The sequence below is a fragment of the Lissotriton vulgaris genome, unplaced genomic scaffold (assembly GCF_964263255.1).
Source record: "Lissotriton vulgaris unplaced genomic scaffold, aLisVul1.2 SCAFFOLD_1562, whole genome shotgun sequence".
NCBI lineage: Eukaryota > Metazoa > Chordata > Amphibia > Caudata > Salamandridae > Lissotriton > Lissotriton vulgaris.
The window spans coordinates 60460-83337 of NW_028252965.1; the positions used below are offsets into that span (position 1 = coordinate 60460).

A 22878-nucleotide genomic window follows, 5' to 3' on the forward strand; every position below is an offset into this window, starting at 1 on the left:
GCAGAAAGGCACATAAAATGAGGGAAAAATGAGTGGAACAGAGGGCAGAAAGGCACAAAAAATGAGGAAAAAACAAGTGCCAGAGAGGGCAGAAGGGCACAAAAAACGAGTGGAACAGAGGGCAGAAGGGCACAAAAATGAGGGAAAAACGAGTAGAACGGTGGGCAGAGAGGCACAAAAAATGAGGGAAAACGAGTGGCACAAATGACAGTGGAAAAACGAGTGGAACAGAGGGCAGTGAGGCACAAAAACTAGGGAAAAACAAGTGGAACAGAGGGCAGAACGGGCAGAGAGGCACAGGGGCAGCAAGGGGAACAGAAGGGAAAACCGGGCGGAGACATGGGGGCAGCGAGGGGTACAGAAGGAAAGACTGGGCAGAGAGAGCACCGGGACAGTGAGTGGAACAGAGGGAAGACATAGGGGCATGTACCACATACAGGCAGCAGGGGAAGACAGACAACAGCAGTCAAAGACACAACAATGAAAATACAGGCAATTCAATAAAAGCAATAAAGCGGAGCATGAACAAACCTGCTTACGGCCTACCACCGGCCACCAGGTATGAGGCGCAGGTGGTAGCCTGCGGGTGGAGGAGGGCCTCGAAGTTTCTCAGCAGCCGAGGCTGGGGCAGGGAGGCACAGCCGGTGCTGTGCAGAGGGGGAGCGTCCTACCTGGTGGGGTCAAGGGTCGCTCTCCTCACAGCGCAGGGACCGGCCTATATGGGGAGGAGGGAGCGAGGAGCAGCTGGGAGGCGGGGGCAGCGAATGGGCACTGGACTGTCAGGGGGCGGGCTACAGGGGGCACAGCGGCGAGGGAAACGAGTGGAACAGTGGGCAGAAAGGCACAAAAAACGAGGGAAAAACGAGTGGCACAGAGGGCAGAAAGGCACAAAAAAACGAGTGGAACAGAGGGCAGAAACAAGATTTATTACAGCTAAATTAAAGTAAACAATATTAAATCCAACAATATTATATACCAGAAAATTATATTCTTATCTTTAATATTTCGTTCCACGATATTTTTGCAGTCCGAATATTTGTTTGATAATATTATGGTAAAACAACATTTTGACTTTGCAATTCGTTTCATTTACCAATACAGGAGAGATAATACATAAGACCATGAGGCTGGCGAGATAGGCCATTTCATACCTTGAACCCCATCACTCAGAAAGCTTCACCTCTGGTGTGTGTCCACTTGAACCAAGGTATACTCAAAGGAGAGAGAAGCTTGACTGCAAAGATCCGAGAGGTAAGTAAGAGATCACAAGTCTAGAGCAAAAAGCTGAACCAGTCTCCTGAAACGCTATAAGGGTCTGAAATTGATCCATTGTTTTATGTGCAAAAAATGCTGGTTTTGTTTCCCTTTCAAGGTGCATTCAAACTGCCTAAGACTCTCCACCAGATACCCAGCCTTATTCAAGTCAAATTCTGTGGGGGAGAGGGGTTATAGCAATACGGACCCAAGATTACCAAGTCCTTTTCAAACCAGTGACCAATTCTCAGACATTTTTTCAATGGAAATGGGTGGGCCAATGTGGGTTGCACGGCTGGGTTCATGAGGTTGAGAGGGTGTCCAGTGTCAAAGAAGACCCTGATGTGTCAGTCTGAGGGGTGTGCTTCATGATCCCACATGGTTAAGGAAGGTGTTGGGTGGTTGATGGGTTGTGCCTGTGTCCATAGCTCTTGTCCTGAGTCCAAAGGGTTTTTGCTAGGTGCAGAAACCCATCCAATATGATAAAAGGTCTGTTGACAGTGCTGACGTGAGGACATGTGAGTAGGAAAGTGCTTAATTTGTAAAAAATAAGTGCCAGGGCCCTTCTCGGAAAGCCACTGCAGCCTGCCATCCATACCCTGCAAGCGACAGAACCAACATAATACCTAGCCATCGCATCCTACAAGGTTGGCAATTCAGACTATTCTATTTCAGGCCATACAGAGCTATAATACTTGCATGAGAGGCCGGTATTATTCATTTTCAGTTAATACTGACTTAATAAACATGCTTGTTGTGCTCATCGCAATATGAAAATGACAGCATCACCATGTGGTGGTCTGTCACTAAGGCCATTGATGACAATTAAGTGCTAGTGCTGGGCACCGGAAACCACCAGCACAAATTAAGCACTGGAGTAGGAGGAGGAGCTGCTGGCTGGAGGCTTCTGCTGGCTCGGAGCTGCTGGCTAGAAGCTACTGCGGGTCTGGAACCGCGCCATGCCTGAAAATCTTCCTTGTTGCACCCTGTGTAAGGACACTGCCGGAGCATTATAGCCACCTAGTGGTGTCTCCTTGCCACTCTTCCAGGCGCGTTCCTGCCTTGTGCTGCTTCTCTTTTGCTCCGCTTGTGCTCAGCCGGTTCTGATTCCCGCTGCTGGCTCCTGCTGCTGGACCTGCACCCGAGCAGCACAAGGAGTCATGACACAGCTTGCAAGCTCCTCGTGGCTGGCGCAGCTGCCATTTAATTATCTTGTTTCTTAGATTGCTGCACTGCTTACTCCTCCTAAACGGAGTCTGTTGTCTATCATTGATGCTGACTCCCCTTGTGTAGCTGTCTGGGGGCCGCTTGTTTTTGAATGACCTGAGGATCGGTGTATCGGTATCTCTCAGCTCCAATTGAGTTGCTCCCAAAAGTGAATTTCAAAAGAAAACCCTGAAGAAAGGTGAGAAAGGGTGCATGAAAAGAGAGAAGAAAGGAGGAGTGTGGTGTTTAGCTTTAGTTTGGTTCCCACCTCTTGGTTGATGAGAATTGGTATATATTAGTAACTGCTTTACCTTGGCCCATTGGGGCGTCAGAAGAGCTGTTAGTGCTTTGTCTTGAGTGTGGAGCCGGCAGAGCACGGAAGTGGCCCAGTAAGTCTGTGGTGTAACTTGCTCTCTGCCACATGCTCCCCCACTCCTTGCCTTCATTCACCCTTGGCCTTCATCCACCAATAAGCCTTGTGCTTATACACTTTTCACCCATGTATTTCCTTCACATCAAGATGACAGCTCAGAAGACACGCTCATGCAGACTGATTCCTATGAGAGACTGAAAAAACGCAAAATCTAATCCCCTCAAAAGTAAGCTGGCACATGCTACTCTGTTGGAAAGTTTGAACTCAATCTTTTCCTTCTTCCAAAATGAGAATACTCTGTTAATCACTAAGAATGATGCTCTCTCCTCTAATTCAGAGACCTATACTATCTCCACAATAGCTGAATCAAATTTTAATCTCCCTTTCTCCCCCGTTCAGCAAACGTCTGCCTCAAATATTATTAACCTGGTGCCTGGGTTGCATGATAACTTCATTAATGAGGATTTCACATTACCGGACTTAGACATACAGTTGAGAAAACATTCCCCTATGACGGCTGGTTCCTCAAAGACCTCCTTTGGTTCAGCACAGGTTACAAACTTAAATATATTAAGCTGCTCCCCATCAGATCAAGCATCTATAACACTATAGACCTCTTAAACACCTGACTTGGAAATACTTGGGGACTTGTTTTGCAGCCTTCCCGGTCAATGCACACAAGTACCTGAGTCTCTTATGTGCATAGAAAGAAGCTTGTCATCTGCTTTCGCTGTTCTGGAAAAGTCAGTGACTAACTCGGACCATAGCTAAGATACTTTATTGGTAATATTGAAAGTGCTGTTGAGTGCAAAGGAGAAGGGGGAATTTCCTAATCAAGCACTCCAAATAGCTACAAATGAGGCATGCAGTAAGTTGGTACTTTTGGATCGGGGCCTGAAAGCAGTGGATTCTAAGCTCCAGAAGAGTGTTGGTGTTTCCCCAGCACTTCTAGCTTTTGATCAGAGGGGGCAAGCCGGTACACAGCAAATTAAGTCAGTGATGGATTCTCGAAAGGAGAAACACAATGAAGAAAGTCCTACTACTCGCCGAAAAAGCTTTTTGACCCTGACTTTATTAGTCCTGATGTTCCCAGCACTACAGTGAAGAACACCTGCACAGGCCTTGAGACCTTCCCTATTCTTAGACCTCATGACCAGATCACCCCGGGCTTGGTAACTCCTGAGGTTTCTGGACAAACAAAGGGAAAATCCAAGGCAAGAAAACGGGTCTTAAGAAAAAAGAACAAACAGAGAATCTCTAAGAAAAATGCAAGAAGACACTGGGTCTGATTATGATGCCAGTCGGACTTTCGGCTGACCAGCTCCTTAGCGGTAGCAGGACCGCCAGACCAGCTGTCAGGGGTCCTGCTACACATATTAGGATGCATTCACCTTCAATCCAGTTGCAATCTGTATATTTTGTATTGCGGCACGTGTTGTGGTCTGCAGAACATGCCACAGTCCAAAATATACACTTTTTGCAGTGCCTGCCAAATGGGGCAGGGATGTTTAGGGGGCAGCATAGATGCCCCCAGAATCTATAGAAGAGGACCAAGGGGAAAGGGGGGCCTGCTAGAGGACTCCAAAGTCACTTTCCCCCTGACTTTTCATGGTGGGGGACCACCATTAAAATTGGCAGGTGGAAAGGGACATTGTAATCTTTACAGCGATGCCTGAGCAGCCACCGTCCCTATAGTAGGGATTGCAGTCCCTCTGATGGTCTGACAGGTTCTTTGAGCCCATTAGATTAGTGGCAGATTATCTCACCAACATCCCATCATCTGCCCGCCATCGTAATGTGGTGGACGGACCTGCAGGGGCAGATGACAGCGGGAGTGGAACCAATGGCCTGACGGTGGCAGTCCCACTGCATCATAATACGGATGACTGCTTCAAAGAACGAGCAAACCAGGCGCCCCCAATCCTAAAGTCCCTCTGGAGAATCTAACTAATTCTCACAGCAACCTGTCTCTTCCTGTTGCCAAAAAAGGCTCTAGCTGTAAAAATGGAGTACTGCTCCATACTAAATCCAATAGCTAGCAGAGAAGCTGAAATACATGGAGCAAATCCAGGACCCTCTGAATTAAAGTCAATGGACGTAAATCCTTGGGCTGAAATCTTCTGTGTAGCTTCAAGGGCAGCTATGAACCCAACCCAGCCTATAGGAACTGTTCACTTACGACCCTAAGTTCCTGCTGACACTCTTATGTTAGATTTGTGGCTTTTTTGACTCCGCTAAAGTTATGAATCATTAGTTCTTATCAACTTGTTTTTCAGAGATTGAAAACTTGAGGATGATACATACCAATGACATCGCTCTGATTTCCCTAATGTATCCCCCACAGCACTAAAAACAAGGGTTCGGTTCAAATCTAAAATTGTTACACATGTTATTGTTAAAAATAGAGATTAACTTCAATGTAGAGAAATTGATGTAATTCACATATTTAGTGAAGATAAAATGCCCAACCTGTGCCATGAGTTCTTGAAACCGTCAATCTCGGAGCACCAACTACTCCCCCTCGATGAGCTATCTGCAGTTGACTTAAAATCTCTATATGTCTCTGTAGTAAATGGTGGAAGATCTGTAAGACACTATGGGCCATATGACCCGGGGTTTCCCTCTACTTCTGTAGAAGATGATTGTATGAAGTTGAATTGGTCAGCCGACCCACTCAGCTGCGCCTGTACATCAGGCCACTTACTCATTTCCCATAATTAGCAAAAACATAAAAATGGTTGCCTGGAATTCAGCTGGCCTAATGACTTCCCTGGAATAGCAGAACTTTTTAAATAGCTTACAAGTATATAGAGGGCCTTCTAACAACTTTTCTGGTTCAACCGCTGACCCGCCAAAGCTGCATACGCCACAAGACCACAATGCCGGTGGTCTTAAGACTGCCACATTACGACTGGGCCAGCGGTGTGCCAACCCAGGTCTTGCACTATCTGCATGCTTTGGCTCACTGAGAGAGCCCGAAGCCAATGCAGCAGAGCCTGTACTTTTGTGTGTGCACTGCTGGCATGCACCATGTCATGCATGCTTCACAGTTCAGGAACAACGGTGCAGGTGTGGGGGGGCACAACAGGTGCCCCCAGTCACATGGCCGAATATGCAATGATTGCCAGGGCCCTGCTTTGAGGACCCCTTCTTGCCATTCTGCCAGCTTTTTCATGGCAGTTCCACTGCCACGAAAAGACTTACAGAAGAACAATTCGTAATTTAACAGCTCCATATCTACCCACTCTGGACATCGCCAGCAGCGTGGGATTCAGGATCCTGGTGGTGCCAGCAGTGTTGCAGCAGGCTTGTGGCAGTCTGACTGCCAGAATTGTAATCAGGCAGTCAGACTTCCTAGGTTACGGCGGTCGGACCACCACCACAAGTACAGAGCCGTACTAATAATAAAACCCAGAATCTGTAACCAGGAAACCTGGTGTCAGACTGGTTTTTGTGTGATAGTTACTTTGTCCTAAGCTGCAATGCCTTTTCATCTAAAAAAGGGCATGCAAAGAGGGGGGGGGGTGAGCCATTTTGTTGAGCAATGTCATGCAGTGGATATATAATTTTTATAAAGATCTCTCCAACCTGTTTTACGCAATAAAGATTGTTCCATCAGCAGATGAAAGTGCGAAACACCCACTAATAGCTATAAATACTTTGATAAAAGCCATACCCAGACACTGATATCATTTTTTTACTTGTTTTTATTTAATCACTGCTTTCAATGTATCCAGAACAAGGATATACATGTACATTTTCAGGAGATATAGTACAATATACATCCAACGCTATCAACATCGTATCTCCCTGATGTTTTGTCCTTCCTAATGAAAGTCATGAATGATGATGAGAAATATCAGGTTTTGCTGATTGGAAACCTAAATTGCAAAGTATCTGACCACTCCATTTACCTATTTCTGAACCAAGAGGAAGAAGCAGCGCTCCAGATTCCACTACTACTTTTCCCTCCAAATTTGAGAACTGTCAAAAGCGGGCAGTTTCTCCCTGGGCACCCAAAGAAAGAATGATTGTGTGATAATAAATGGCAAATTGAATGAAACCGTACCTTCTCATTTTACTCATAAATCTCCACAGGGTCTCTGCATCATCGACTATACTATCGCGCCCTATACTACTTTTCATCTTTTAATGACTTGAAAGTTGAAGAGTTCCCAGTTAGGAACAACAGACTATTGGATCTTTCTTTAGAATTTAATCTGCACACAGTGGGATCATGGAAATTTAATAGTGACAGCTCTAAATTCAATAGGAATATGGGTAGGACACATGTTCACAATCTAAAAATTTTAATGTGGACGGTCTTCTAGATACGGCTGTCTTGGATTAAGATATTTAGAGCACAGATATGTTTAACTGTTTCTCCCATTTCATGAAACTGATTGTACAGGATGACTGCCCATTGCGCCCTAGCCTTCCAGTAAGTCATTCTGTTGTTCACTTCTTTCCTTGAACTGGGGAATTATTAGACTCATTTGTATGCAGTTTGTGTCCTTCTCTAAGGAGAGACACCTATTTATCTCCCTGCTAAGCAGGAGAAGGAGACAAGTGAAGGCTGATTTTAAAAAGCAGGACATCGATTGTAGGTGGGTCAACTTAAGAGAAGTGGCCCATTGGAAAAATGTCATAAAAGTGTGTGAGATTATTGCTGACAGTTGTGGGGCTAGAGGGAGATCTTTCCCCTCCCCAATTCATTAGGATGCATGGAGGGATTTCATCCTATCAAACTATGCAGAGAATTTAGGAGCCAAAAAGCAAACTTAAGACATCCTTGTTAGCCCACTACTGGTAATTGCCAATTATGGACCACCTTCGGTGGGTGAGATTGAATCTTTGATCAGGGCTCTCAGACCCTCGAATGTAATGGGGCCGGGCCAAGTTCCAATATCAGTTAGCAAAAAAGACGTCAGTCTATGGGCAATGATTCTGCTAACAGTCTTCGAACACTGCTTCCTGAATTGAAAAGTGCCTTCATCGTGGTCTAGAAGCGTTATTATTACGCTGCATGAAAAAGGGGATAGAAAATCACCTTCTAACTATCGCCAAATCGCCCTGTTAGACGCAGTGGGCAAGGTAGTTACTAAAATCCTACTGCATCTTCTTACAACCTAGGATGAAATTTGTATTTTTATTCCACTCGAGCAAAAGAGCTTTGGGAAACACCATGGCACATTAGACAATATTGCTGCCTTGCAGCTTATAAATGAAAAGTATGTTACCATCAGGAGCTGTGTTTATTGACTTCTACACACCTTTAAATAAAGTTAATCAACCTACACTGAGCGGGATGTTATCTAATCTTGGAAATCCTGGAACCCTGTTGCAATTTATTATAGCCCTATACTTCTCAACCTGGTGTAAAGATTTGTTGGGTGGAGATTAGGGTCTATCTATGCATTTCCCGACACAAAAACGGCCTGAAGCAGGGATGCTTATTTGCTCCCTTGCTGTTCTCATTGCACATACACGATCCTCCCAGTTTTAGATCTAAAGGTCCTAGTTTCCCATCTAGCATTGGAGGTCGCTCTTTAACTTTCCTACTTATGTAGACAATATTGTAATCCTCAATCTTACCACAAATGGCTTGAACTGCAAATTGGCGACCGGCCAACAACTTGAGGATTTGCACTATATAAAGATAAATACATCAGAAAGTAAAATCTTATGCTTCATGGGAAAGAAGGGTTGCACAGCTACAAACTTTTCATGGCCTTTGGGTTCTGAAAAAATGGAGCGAGTCTGATCGTATCACCTTTTAGGTAAAAAATTGCAACTAGCTCCCTTGGCGATACAGAGCATATCACAAACAATGTAACCAAAGCACAATCTCAGACCAGGGGACTAGGTGCTTTCTTCAACGCTGTCAGTAAAGAGACACTTCTCTCACCTTTTTGTGGTGTATTGGGCCAAGATTCCACCTACCCTACCGTATGTGGTGGAGTTAATTGATGTAGCAAGGTGGGGCTTTTTGGATAAGTCCGAAGGCAAAATTCTGAGACAATTATCCTCATGTAATACTCTAAGATTGACTGCTGCCCTAAGATTCGAAGTAGAGATTAAAAGTGCATTTGCACAAGGCCTGGAAGGAGTGGTATGTTGAGAAGAGAAGTTTATAATTAAGGCACTTTTTAAGTAAAGAAATCTACGATTTCAAGAGAAAAAATTCACAGTATAATTTTTTTTAGGTATGCTCTCAACCAATTGGAGATGTTTCCGGTCCAGGGAAGGCATGGCTTGGCAGTTCGGGCTGGACTGTTCCCATGAGGCACAGGGTCAGACTGTTTTGCATATGGCCACGTCTGAACTGGGGTGGTGTGGAGTGCAAAAAAACGATGGATTTAGGCCCAAATCTCTGTACTGGGGTGAATGTATGACATTGTTCTGCATTCTGTCCATCAACTGTGGTTTTTGCATTTGTCACCCTGAGTGGGATGGGTATGCTCAGACGTGAGTCCCATGCACTCCACGCCACTGGATTCAAGCAAGCCGGGCTGAAGACGGCTGGAATGCCAGAAACCTGTCCTCGGAAGCTTGTTTCCGGTACAGGGAAGGCATGGCTTGGCAGTTCGGGCTGGACTGTTCCCATGAGGCACAGGGTCAGACTGATTTGCATATGGCTATGTCTGAACTGGGGTGGTGTGGAGTGCAAAAAAACGATGGATTTGGGCCCAGATCTCTGTACTGGGGTGAATGTATGACATTGTTCTGCATTCTGTCCATCAACTGTGGTTTTTGCATTTGTCACCCCGAGTGGGGTGAGTATGCTCAGACGTGAGTCCCATGCACTCCACGCCACTGGATTCAAGCAAGCCGGGCTGAAGACGGCTGGAATGCCAGAAACCGGTCCTCGGAAGCTTGTTTCCGGTCCAGGGAAGGCATGGCTTGGCAGTTCGGGCTGGACTGCTCCCATGAGGCACAGGGTCAGACTGATTTACATATGGCCATGTCTGAACTGGGGTGGTGTGGAGTGCAAAAAAACGATGGATTTGGGCCCAGATCTCTGTACTGGGGTGAATGTATGACATTGTTCTGCATTCTGTCCATCAACTGTGGTTTTTGCATCAATAAATTCTATGTCAGGAAGCGGAGGCAAGGATTATGCATATCCTTTCTTCATTTATTAAACAGCAAATTGGAAGTAAAAACAAAAAAAATCACATAAACTACATATCCCATGAGGCAGTGGTAACCATGGGAGCAGAGTAACCAATCACAGTCCAAGGAAGTCCATATATTCTGTCCATAGTCGTAGTCCTTCCTCTTTCTTCATTGCTGCCCCCGTCAGTTAAGTCCCTTCATGCTTGTTTGCCTTTGGGGATTAACACGTGGGCTTTTCTGTTATTTCAAAATATTTTGTGCACTGTTTGAAGTTGCGGGCTTCTTCCCGCTTTGTTTAAGATGAAGTAGGCTTTTTGCCCGAGTGTCTTTGTTCTCTTCAGCGCTGTGTGGTCCCGGCTCGAGCTGCCGGCATTTATAGTTTCCTCCACAGCGCCCTATGCGCGCATGCGATAGGAAAGTGCAGAGATAAGCAGTGCTTCGTTTTTGATGGTTTTCTGTCTCCCCCCTTCACCAAACACCGCGTTTGCAGTAAGATTGACAGGCTTGGCCTAATTTGGCAGGAAGTTTTGGTTTTAATATTTGCACTTTATTTCCTGTTTAAATAATTGCATTTACTGGTTATTGTATCTCTGGGCACTGGTGTAGGGGGAACCCTTTTGTACTTCACCAGTGTGTTCACAGTGCATGGGTGCCCGGCCCTCTTTAATTATGCAGTCTCTTAATGAGCACGACTATGTAGCAATACCCTCTAATGAGGAGCAGCCTTCCCAGGTGAGGTTCTGTAAATTACGAATTCGTTCGTGCTCATACCTCCATTTTGTAATCGCTGCCATTTTATGTTGCCCTAACTCTGGCAGCGCGGCGAATGCAATGTTTTTGTCGTTTCTGCATTTAGGTGTCCGGTGGCTTCCTTGCCTATGTTTACTAACGAGCGTCAGGGTCTGGCCGAGTACACTAATTCCTGTCTGAGCTGATTAATCCCCGTCCGGACTATTTGTTGGTTCACACCATTCTTTCCTGTAAGTTATCTTATCTGCTGTCCTTCGCAACACGTCTCATGCATTCCCCTGTTTCATGATTGTCCTTCTAAAACATGCAGCTGTGTTTTCTCTACTTGTAAATCGAATTGTGTGGATTCACTTGTAATTTGCTTAATGGGTCGAGTTACAAACATAACCGGGAACTTGAGTTGCTTTGGACTTAAAACATTGTTTATAACGTTTGACTATAGCTCATGCTCTTGTGTGATTGTATTTTGCATTGTATTGTACCGTATATAAACCTGTGCGCCACGGAGTTAAGTGGCAGTCTCTTTTGAACCTCGTTATACCAACAACTTCTAAGACCACTGTACTAGCTGCAGCTAATAAATACCATCTTCTACGCCAGACGAAGAGTCTGTGTCTCTGTTTCTGACAAGGCAGGTGAATCCCGGAGATTTCAGGCGGACCCTGCGCCGCCGGGCCTTAAGGCTGCGGTTCCCCAACTGGCGCCCAACGTGGGGCGACTTCAGTGGTAGCGGTTGAGCCCGAGGGTCGTGAGGAGCTCCGCAAGAAAATTCCGGTAGAGGCGCACCACGTGATCGACCCCTGTATGTCGGAAGTGGACCGAAGGTCTTATACAGCACGGCTACTCCTCTCCGACGGCTGCTGACGACTGCTGCCCTGACTGTCGCCCTGCCTTGGACCCTTCTGATGATGTTTGGTAAATCGAGACGATAGACGGACCTTCGCTGGTGTAGGACGATCCTTAGTTAAGTATTTGGTGGTTCGCTCCCACAAAACTTTGTCTTGTTTTGTTTTTGGGTTTTTATTCAGGTATTGCAATAGCTGAAGCCAAGGGGTAAGTACGTTTGTACTGTTTCGTTGATTTACACCCCTTGTTGTTTGTGAGCAGTCTAGAGAAGTAACGATGCCTGGACTGAGTAAGTTTAAAAGAATTTGTTGCTTAGGTTGTACGAGGGATTCTCTCCAGTGGTTGAAGGCCTTGCATCTTCGGAGGGGCCTCACCTACTCAGAATTGATCTCCCTGACCTTGGAAGCCAGGTCGGAACTTCACTGGTGGTTAGATCACATGGAGGTGTGGAATGGGAGAGCGATCTTTGGTTCCCGTCTCGATCTAGTAATAGAGTCGGATGCCAGTCGCATAGGCTGGGGAGCCAGATGCGGGACTCTCTCTGTGGGAGGCAGATGGACGGAGGAGGAACTTCTCCTGCACATCAATTGTCTGGAGCTTCTGGTGGGTTATTTTGCCATTCGCTCCTTCATGACGAACAGGGTCTCCTGTTGTGTCCTTCTCAGAATGGACAATATGACGGCGGCGCAGTACATCAACCATCTGAGCGGGTACTCACTCCAAGATTCTGGCAGAGCTTGCCAAGGATTCCTGGCATTATTGCCTTTATCGTCAGATTCCCGTGACAGCGGAGTATCTCCTGGGGATCAGAATCGTGTGGCGGATTGGAACTCCAGACATTTCAGGGACGCCAACGACTGGAGGCTGGACCCTGCGGTGTTCCTTCAACAGGCGAGCCTTTGGGGTCTTCCTCTGGTGGATCTGTTTGCTTCCAGATGGAATGCCCAACTTCCCCGATTTTTCACTTGGGAACCGGATCCGGGAGCGGAAGCTGTGGACGCTTTCCTTCAAGATTGGTCGTGGAGCCTAGCTTATGCGTTTCCCCACTTCCTGTTCATTCAAAGGGTCCCAGCCCAAGTTCGTCGACAGAGAGCCTCCCTGATCCTGATTACTCCAATATGGCGGGCCCAGATTTGGTTTCCGTCCCTTCTGGAATTGTCCATCTTTCCACGGAATCCTATTGGATCCCCTGGGTCAACCTCACCCCCTGGTTCTCCAAGGCCATCTACATCTTATGGCTTGAAGGATTTCAGGGGACGATGGTCTGACGTCTCACTTTCGAGAGAGGCTGCACTCCTTATCCAGCAAGCCTGGGCCCCGGGCACTACCAAGCATTACAGATCCGCCTGGAGATGTTGGGTTCGTTGGTGTGTGGAGAAACATCTGGTTCCCGTGGGGGCCAACTTTACCGCAGTTGTAAACTTCTTGGCAGAACTTATTCATCAGAAATTGGCCTATTGCACCATTAATTCTTTCAGGTCAGCCATTTCTGCTGGTCATTCTCTGGTAGATGGGGCTCCAGTGGGTGAACATCCTTGGGTTTGTAAACTTTTGAAGGGTATTAGACACTCTTTCCCACCAGAACCTCATTATTCGGGTCTCTGGGATGTTAACTTGGTCCTTCGTTTGCTCATTTCTTGGCAGGATAATGATTTTCTCTCCAGAAAAGAGATATCTGGTAAACTTGCTATGCTCCTTTGTCTTATCTCCTGCAAGAGGGCATCTGCTGTTAGGGCTCTTGACATTTCTGCTAGGGTTTTCAACCCGGAAGGGGTTACATTTACCATTTCCAGGAGGACTATATGGAGTACAAGGTCAGTAACATCCTGCTTTCACTGATTCTCCAAAATTGTGTGTAGTCAGATGTTTAAAATCGTATGAGGATATGACACTGGAGGTTAGGCCTCCTGCTGAACGGCAACTCTTGATTGCCATTAAAAAACAGTTTCAAGCGGTATCCTCTCCGACCATCGCTAGGTGGGTCAAATGGATTATGTCGGAATCCTGCATTGATGTCAGACAATTTGGTGCTCATTCCACTAGGGGGGCAATGGCTTCCAAAGCTGTCCAGGTAGGTGGCAGGTTGGAAGACATTATGAACGTGGCTGATTGGTCTTTGGAATCTACTTTTTAAAAAGTTTTATTGCAAACCAATTCACTAAGCCGCTGCGCTGGTGGTAAGTAAGCCTTGAACTTGAATAATCCTTGCCTCCGTATTCTGACATAGAATAAGATATGTCCTAGTTAGCACGAAGGAAAGTTTCAATTCTATTAAGGACGCGGAGGCGAGGATTATTCCCCCCTGGCAGTTTTATGTGCCTCCCTCCCTGATAATTTGTCTGTTATTGGAGGTTCTGACTTTTTCTACATATCAAGGAAGTACTGTTTTTTATGACTGATTTGCATTTGTTCAATGAAATTTTACATTGCCATTTTGTTACATATGCATTGATATTTTCAACATTATGATATTATGCATTTCGTCTGGGATTGTTCTTTTGATATCACGATATTTTTCTAGCCTTCTGGTTCTTTGCTATTGTCATTTCTGAGTGTTACTGGTATTGGAGATTATAGTGTTTTATGTTCTCCTAGGTTCTGATCAAAAAACGGACAAGGATGCGGGTGGCTTCACTTCCTGCTGCAGCGCAAGAGGAAGGACTATGACTATGGACAGAATATATGGACTTCCTTGGACTGTGATTGGTTACTGTGCTTCCATGGTTACCACTGCCTCATGGGATATGTAGTTTATGTGATGTTTTTTGTTTTTACTTTCAACTTGCTGTTTAATAAATGAAGAAAGGATATGAATAATCCTCACCTCCGCGTCCTTAATAGAATTGAAACTTTCCTCTGTGCTTACTAGGAAATTTCTCATTTCAGTCGGCACTGGGATATTGATTCCTGCGATAAAAAAAAGAGATATGAGGTCTTAGTCAAAACTGTTATCCTGAAATTTCCGCCACCATATTTGACCTGGAACATGTCATATGGGGCCAGGCAATTCTGAACTCTATTGAGATTAGATATTCTTGTTTTAAATATTTTAACCGCTAAATGGCATGGTACCCTGTATACTTGTATTCTGGGTCAAAATGGTAATCAAGACTTGAAAAATGTTTTGTTTGTTTGTCTTTACTGTTATCTCAACGTGAGCAACTATTACCCTTTTATCAGTTTGGTGTGCGAACAGCAGCTGAGGCACTCCATTTGTAATATACTCAGCAAATTAAAGTTTCTGTTTTAAAGCTTTTAACTTTTTTAAATGTTTCTTAAATTTATGTTGATACTTTTCATATGTATCTTTTGACCTCGATCTGTTAGTCTGATCATTTTCGAAAAACGTATTTTATAAAACGTTTTAATGTCTTTTTATGTCTATGAATTTGTATATTTGCATGTTTTAGTTCTGTGTGTTTCTCATAGGAGTTACAAAGCATGAAATACAATCCTGAGTGTTGACAAATTGTCTGAAGTTTCCCCACCTAATAACTTGGGGAATTCGAACAGGGGTCATCTAGAGATCGACAGGGTGATATCCCTTAGGCATACTGATAGAGCCAACTCATAATGCAGTGGAAAAGAGTGAAGGAAAAAGAACAGTAGCAAAGGTTTTGGGAAGCAAGTTAGAGGATGTTCTTGTTTTCGCCCTAGCCTGCTATCACTGAGACCCCAAAAGCTCCTCCTGTGCTGTAAGCCAGAGATTCACCCACGATATTGACTGCCATATCCAGTCCCCTGGTAGGGATCAACCATGCCCACAAGGTTTGCCGATGTAAAATTTAAGATGATCATTTTGACGATGATTTATATAAGCAGGTTGAATACTTTGCTTTGGCTGTGTCAAAGTTGACCTTCCTGGGCTCGCTGGATTTCCTTAGATTACCACTTTGACATTTGAGTGAAGTGAAATTTGTTTTAGCTGAGAGTGGCTCATCCACACATAGCAATGGCATATTTTAATTCCTAGATAAATAAAACATTTGAAAGCAAGCCAAAGGGTTAACCTGATTTTGTGAAATGGGTATTGTCAAAAAGGCATTTTTGAGATCTATGCATGTAAGTTATTTGGCTTGCAGCAGAAAGTCCTTAAGGACATTAAGAGCCCTCCATCTTGAAGTGGTTGTAAACTACCCAAAAATTCAAAAAACAGAGACTTCTAACTGGTATTGGCTTTTGTGTGACAAATAAAAAGTACAGAGAAAAATAACATCATTTGTAGTCACTGCAGAAAGTACTTCCTGACTCACAAAAAGTGATTGTTCAGCTCAGAAAATGAATAGGGGAGGTAGTGGAATGCTCATAGCTGAGGTAAGAGAAATACATGCTGTAGTCCCAAACACAGAACTCAGGGATCAGAAGTAATGAGGAACAACTAGTACACAAGAAAAGCAATCCACCCACTATTCTTACAAGAAACAAGACCCGTTGCAGTCAATACCGACACTGTACTGGATTACCAATAATGATTGAGCTGGCATTCATTGTTAGAATATCTATTTTAGAGTCAATCCAGAGATGTAAAGCATGGTTTGTGATCTGACCACGGCTATGAAAGCTGTCATTCAGACCCACTGCCCCATGCTCAAATGTAGGTCCTTTCCTGCATGATCGAATAGCATAGTCTGTGTCTGCATATGTGTCTCCTATCTGTCAAAATTTTGAGTGTCTTGAAAGCCTCATACTAATAAGCTATATCAATAAATGGCCACATATATTTACATTAAAAAGCTTTTTTCTAGCTGTCTGCATGGTCTGAGAGTTCTCTGAAGCTTTGCTATATCAATGATTAATAAAAACAAACCAATATAGTAGTTCATTACTCAGTCCTTTAGCTATTAGTTCAACAAAAATGCCCTTGGGCTAACAAGAGTTTTTTGTCTAGCAAGTTATGCCGGTGGTCTCATGTATCCAAAGTACGGCTCTGTGTGTAACATAAAGGTCACAGACTGGAGTCCCATAATCAGTAACTTTAAGTTGGGTAATAATTGGCATGTGTGATCAACACCTAGAGGTCAGGCAAATTGTAGAGTGTGTTAGGTGAGTATAGCAATTATTATAATATTATTATAATTATAACTGACTACTTGTCTAAAAAGTGTTGCATCTGCAGTTTGTTGGTAGCCTGGCCACCTGAGAATCAAAAGACCTTTTGGGATTCCATGTTTCCTAGGGCTCAAAAAAAGGCTTACAGGAAGCGTGCATCTGTAACACCCACCCGGGGCTGCCTTTTCTCCAACTCCCAAGCTCCTGGCAGCTGCTCCATGCTCTTTCAGCTCCAAAATGACAATAAACTGTCTGAGGGTTTCCAATTGCCTTTTAAAGCTGCTCCATACTAACCCAGTTCAAATTTCCATTCTCTTTTCCTTTCCTATCATGATTGCTTCTTCCTTGGTTTCTTCCCGACATTCTAAATCGACGTGGTGTATTGACGTAATTTTCTTTTCCAGCTCTTTTACGATAAAGGCTTCACTCTTGTTTCTTTGATTCCTCCAAATGTTGATCCTGACTCTTTAGTGTTTCACTCTTGGACTCTTGATTCTTGGTTTTCTTCAATCCATTGAAGTCTTTTCCCAGCATGGAGGTCTGTATGCCTTTGGTTTCTTCCTCCTGAGAAGGTGGCAGCTTCTTGAGTGCAATTGCCTAACACATACTCCAGTGTATGATGACATTGTGACTTGCCGAACTGTTACCCATACTATGGGCATTTCATGAGCTGGAGTACAGCTAAGCATCCAGGCCTGAACAATAATCTACATTATGGCAGCTTCTGTCTACATCTTCTGGCAGTATCTTGCTGAATAATTTGGGGCAAAGGACCTCTCCTTCCAAGTGGTCACTTGATGGGTCTTTTATACTATGTCTTATCTGAGATGGTAAATGCACATATACATTTAGTAATGTCTGACATAACGTGTGCCATAAACAACTAAGGTAAAACACTTCAATTCAGACTACATTTTTTACGCTAATATTATCTGACCATAAAAAAACAGCTTACAAAGCACTTGTCCTAGACTGATGCCGCATCAGGTGTCTTATTGGGGTCCTTGTCTACGTATCTGGTGTCCTATTGAGGTCATTGTCTGAATGACTTGAAATTTCACAGCTTTGTGGAAAGATAAGGACAGGCAACATCTTCATCAGAGGCAGACATGTCAATGATTAGTCAAAAAAAGAGAAAAAGGAGTCTCTGTCTGCTGAAGATGGAGTTAGGCCTTAGGGGCTTTATGTCAGATACAACAAGATAAATATGGATGGACCTCAAATCCAGCCGAAAGTGTGGGGACAGTGTTTTGGAAACATTTTAGAGGTACTATGGAAGCATGTGGGTGCTAAAGATCTCCCTTATCCCACAGAAGGAACAAGGATATTCCCATATTGGGTATAAAATGCTGTTGTAATATAGTTCTTGTACCTGTGGGCACTATTGCAAGGGGATTGGGCACAAAGTTTGGCCTGGGCAATACCCTTTGTTCTATATCATCAGGGTAGAGACACAAGCTATGTTATGGCAGTACTTCAAGCATAGGTACTGGGTAAATTCCCAGTATTACATGCCATACTATGCCTTTTTGGTACTGTCAGTAAAGTATATGATTATAAAATGCAATCACATGCTAACCTACGTTGCAGGTTTTATGAAAGCATGTTTTGACTACATTTTTGGCCTCTAAAACACTGACATTCATCAAGTATAGTTGGCTATGTTTCGATAACTTATCCCTGCAGTTCACACAATATCACCAAGAATAACAAACGCATTGCAAAATAACTGAATTACTGACATTATATATGCCATCACCAATTACTTAATCTTTACTTTCCAAAGAGGATAGGGCGCATCAGCACCTTCCTATTCTCTCTTCTCATCAGGTCATTTTTGATATACTTGCCCATCAAGATTCACATGCCCACTTCCAAAACAAATCATTCAAGCCCTATGTCATGACTAGATCCCGAGTTCAACACATAATGTCCTCACCATCATCAGGAACACACTGCCCCTTTCCCATTTGAAGTTGCCCTCCCCACTGATTGTTTTTGCGTCCCATTCCAATGTTTCACAATGTCCCCATCCATCAAATCTTTAGGACATTATAACTGACCACATCTCCTGTGTTCAACTGATTGGACTCCCTGAGATAATCTTCCCTTTCAAGTCCCATAGGCCCCCATGGACCTTAATTGCCAGTTTTCGTCCTGTCAGATCTGTATCAGCCTTCCCCCTCCCTAGTATAATATCCTCTGCCCTAAGTTTAATGGAGAATCTTTCAGTGAAAATGATTTACCTGTGTTCCACTCATGACCACAGCTGGCCCAGGGGAGGTCTGTGGTGAATGAACTGAAGAAGTAGAAAAAGGCCCAGGCAAGAACAGTTATGTAGTACAAATTCTGCAGTGAGACAATCACCTGAGAGGCATATCCAAGTCCTGAAAGAAAGGGCACATCATGTCAAAGTAGAGCAGAAGCATCCCAAGGAACAGCTTTGCTAACCTAAGGAACAGCTTTGTTGTTGTCAGCTCTATGGGCAGCATAACATAATGAGATAAAGCTGCCTGGAAACTACAAACCACAGAGTTACCGATACCAGGTTTATCAGAAAGTCTTAGATTGTCAGGATGCGAGGTCTGGTGACTATGCTGGGTCTGGTGACTTAGTGGACTAATGCGTACTTTGTAGAGGCCTGTGTTTGACCTCCTGGTCACAGGTTCTAATCTGGGCAAGTCCATTTATTCTTTCAAGGTCAATAAAATGAGTACTGTTGGGTAATAAACAATTGTTATTGAGTGCCAAGATACCCTTAAGGGTGAATGTGTGCTTTGCAAATACATGTTATGTACTTATGAGGTAGCCCTTGAGAATTCTCTCGGAAGTCAGGAGTAACCTAATGAATCATAAATACAAACAGTGATTCCAATTTATTTAACAGTTCAACTTCACATTTCTACCCAAATATTTGGCTGCTTCTACCCCACTTTACAATTAGGGTTGAAAAACATCAAACACTTCCCTCTGCTCCAGTAATATTGTTTTTAATGTCCTTAGGGGTAGCAACATAACAATCCACATGGCTTACATTTTCACTTAATTTCTGGATTGGGCCAACATCTTTTCCAGCACTTTCATGATAAATATTTTCTCCATGTCTTTACTCTAAGGGAACATGCAAATTGTAAATATTTAATACTACGTTGTTTAATTTTTTCACTTTGCCATAGCCAATCTTAGATGTTGAATGTTATTTGGCACAGCACCCACCAACTGTTAATTAGAGACTGTTGTACTTGTCATCCGAATTAAACTAATCTACCCCTGACCTCCTTGATTTTGACTTTCTTCTAGAATTGCTAAGCATAGCAATTAAAATTTTAGTCTCCATTTCAAATTCCCTCACATTTACAGAACATTCCAAATTGTTTAGTTTTGCTTTATCTATCTGTACTTTATTAATCAGTCAGTATTATTTAATTTTCTAAATAGCCGAGGATCCCCGAGTAGGGATCACAGACCCCTAGGGCAACAGACCCAAGGTTAAAAACTACTGTTCTATGACAATGAAAAACTGCAGTTTTCCACTCCAATTCTGGCAATATTAACCCCTTAATTGCTGCTGTCGGCCAATGGCCGACGGCAGCACTACCTCCCCAGTGCTGCCGTCGGCCATTGGCCGACGGCGCCCCACCCGCGCACGAAAACGCCCGCACCGCGGCGGAATTACCGCCGCGGTTAACGGGTTAACAAGCACTATCTTGCTATCATCCAGGCATATGACAAAAGAGATGATTTACTTTTCAAGCTATGAGCTGATGTGAGCTATGACCACACCGTTTTTGCATTCTTAGTGAAACTGCTTGTTGATTCATCAATTATCACCTTTCAATTGTTGACCTGCCTTTTATTTTCACGCATTATCAAAAGATTTGATGCATCATTTCATACTGTTGGCCACCTGAGAGCTTGTGTTACAAGTATGGGGACTGAAGAGTTTTAATTCATTGGACCATGAACACAAACAGATGGCTGGTGTAGGTTAACACATTTCCAACTTAATCAATATTCTCATTGATAAATTTCCCGGTTCTATAGAATAGTAACTTGACCTCTGATGGTTTCATCATCCACATCAAAACAGTTTTCTACCGGTTTTACTTTCTTAGCAAGTGAATGGCATAGAAAATGTTAAACAACTGCAACCTATTTAGAGCACAGTAATGTGTGGTATCCATGAACAAACAGAGAATGGAAATCAAGTATCACCTAGAGGCCAGTTAAATCCATCTCCTTGTCCCCTTAAAACAAGTGGTGTAGCAAGGATGGCAAGTAAGGAAAATTGCCCCTCTGATTGCTGTTTGAGTATTAAAATACAGCAATTGCCAGTGTTCAACGGGTCCCTCAGCAATCTGGGACCTGGAGTTGTTGCACATGCTGCACCAATGGTAACTACTCCCCTGTTTAAAACAAAGAAAAGGGTCATTGGGTCAAGGCCTGTGAGGAGTTAGATTACTATTTTTGATAAATGGTAGTGATAACAAATTTTTGTTATACTTTCTTCTGATAACACCATATTAATCTGGTACTCTGTAACTGTCCGTGGGATAGAGGCCGCAACTTTAGTTGAATGGATTATATTCTCTTCCAATAAAAGATCCCATTCAGTTGATTGGGCTGACATACACCTTTCTCCATGGTTCTACTCTATGCTTTCTGCATTCTTTCTTTGCTTTTTACTTCCTTTAGACGAGACTGCAACAGAGTTTGTACCTGGGTCAGAAACTACAGCTTTATTTGTATCCCTGTCCTTACCAATATAAGATCCTGGACAGCGAATTTGAACTTTGTTTGTAATTCTCCATTGTTTTTAGGCTTTTCTTGCAATTTTGGACCTTTTAGGCTCCCCTGTAGCAGATGAGTTGAATATAGCATGTTACTATGCATGTTATCACATAGCGTTCCTTTACAACGCGGTTGTTACAACAACCGCGTTGATAGAATGCAATACCTTTACAACGCAAGTCATTAGATCAACTTGCTGTAGGGGCCACGCTGGACTTAGGAATAGTATAATTTACTATTCCAACTCCAGCCTGCGCAATAGTGGGAAGGTGTTGGAATAGTAAATTATACTATTCCTTATGTTAAGGCGCCCCTACAAAAAGTCGATCTAATAACTTGCGTTGTAAAGGCATTGCGTTCTAACAAAGCGATCATTGTAAAGGAACTGCAATGTGATGACTGCGTTGTAAAGACTGTCTCCCGATGAGCAACCTGGTGTTTCACATATCTTTATTCTGAATTGCATATCACAAGTGGAAGTACTTGTTTGGCTACCGTGTAAAAATATGGGCGGAGCTTTTGTAGAAATTGTTGCTGAGATCATACCTGAAAACAACATTTAGGTGTAATTATCATGTTGCCAGTTTATTAAATCAAGCTTTCAACCTCTTGCATACATTTTAGTATATACTTCTGTGTGGGCTTAAACTCCACCCATTGCTTTTCATTTGTTTTTTTCAGTGTCCTTTAAAAATCCCTGCTTGCTAGTGGTCAGTCCTGCCTGTTTGTACCTCCGTTTTCTCTTTAGGTCCTCCAACAGAGCAGCGACCACCTACTATATCATTACACTGTGGTTGTTTATCTCTTGTTTGGGGGACTATTTTTTTTTTCTAGCTCATGTTACACTGTGGGTGTGTGGTCAGCTGCAGTGACTGTATTTCATTGCATCTTCTCTATCGCCCCTTCCTGCTCCTCCTCCTGACCCCTCACAGGAAAGAACCACCCTACAGCTTATTTATTGCGGTGCTCATGAGTCATTGTCCTTGTTGCACAACCCTCTTCCTGCTCTTCCACCTAGTTGACCGTATGTGCGCTCTTGAGAGAGGCACTTTTCTTTCCAGAACTTTCAGCTGCCCCATGGGCACCTAGCAGCATCTTGGGGGCATGTGCCTACCCTGGGTTATGTAGCGTTAGATTAGCAGTGGGCAGTGAATATTATAGTATCCAATATCAAAATACTTCTACAAAGAGCTGCAGTTCAACTGGTCATTACTAGATGTCCCTCATGAGTCAAATGTAAAGCATTGAAATTATTCTTACATCAAGCTGCAGTTCCACTAGTCTTTACTAGATGTTCCTCACAAGTCAAATGCAAAATCCTTGAAACCCTTCCATCAAGCATTTGCATTTGACTCGTGAGGGACATCTAGTAACCACCAGTTGAACTGCAGCTCTTTGTAGAATCATTTTGATATTGGATACTATATAATATTCACTGCCCACTGCTAATCTCATCCCGTAATGCTTTGCAGGGCCTTTGGCAGGGAATT

At 43.6% G+C, this 22878-nt stretch overlaps 1 protein-coding gene across 1 annotated transcript in view; it reads right to left on the bottom strand.

The window, feature by feature from the left end:
- Positions 1-22878, bottom strand: part of LOC147661200 (sodium- and chloride-dependent GABA transporter 2-like) — a 222283-nt gene that overhangs the window by 39269 nt on the left and 160136 nt on the right. The window contains exons 4-5 of the mRNA XM_086951244.1: positions 18844-18984; positions 14373-14455 (exon numbers count right to left, since the gene is read on the bottom strand). Coding sequence (XP_086807370.1) covers positions 14373-14455; positions 18844-18984 — 224 coding nt within the window. The remainder of the gene's footprint in view (positions 1-14372; positions 14456-18843; positions 18985-22878) is intronic.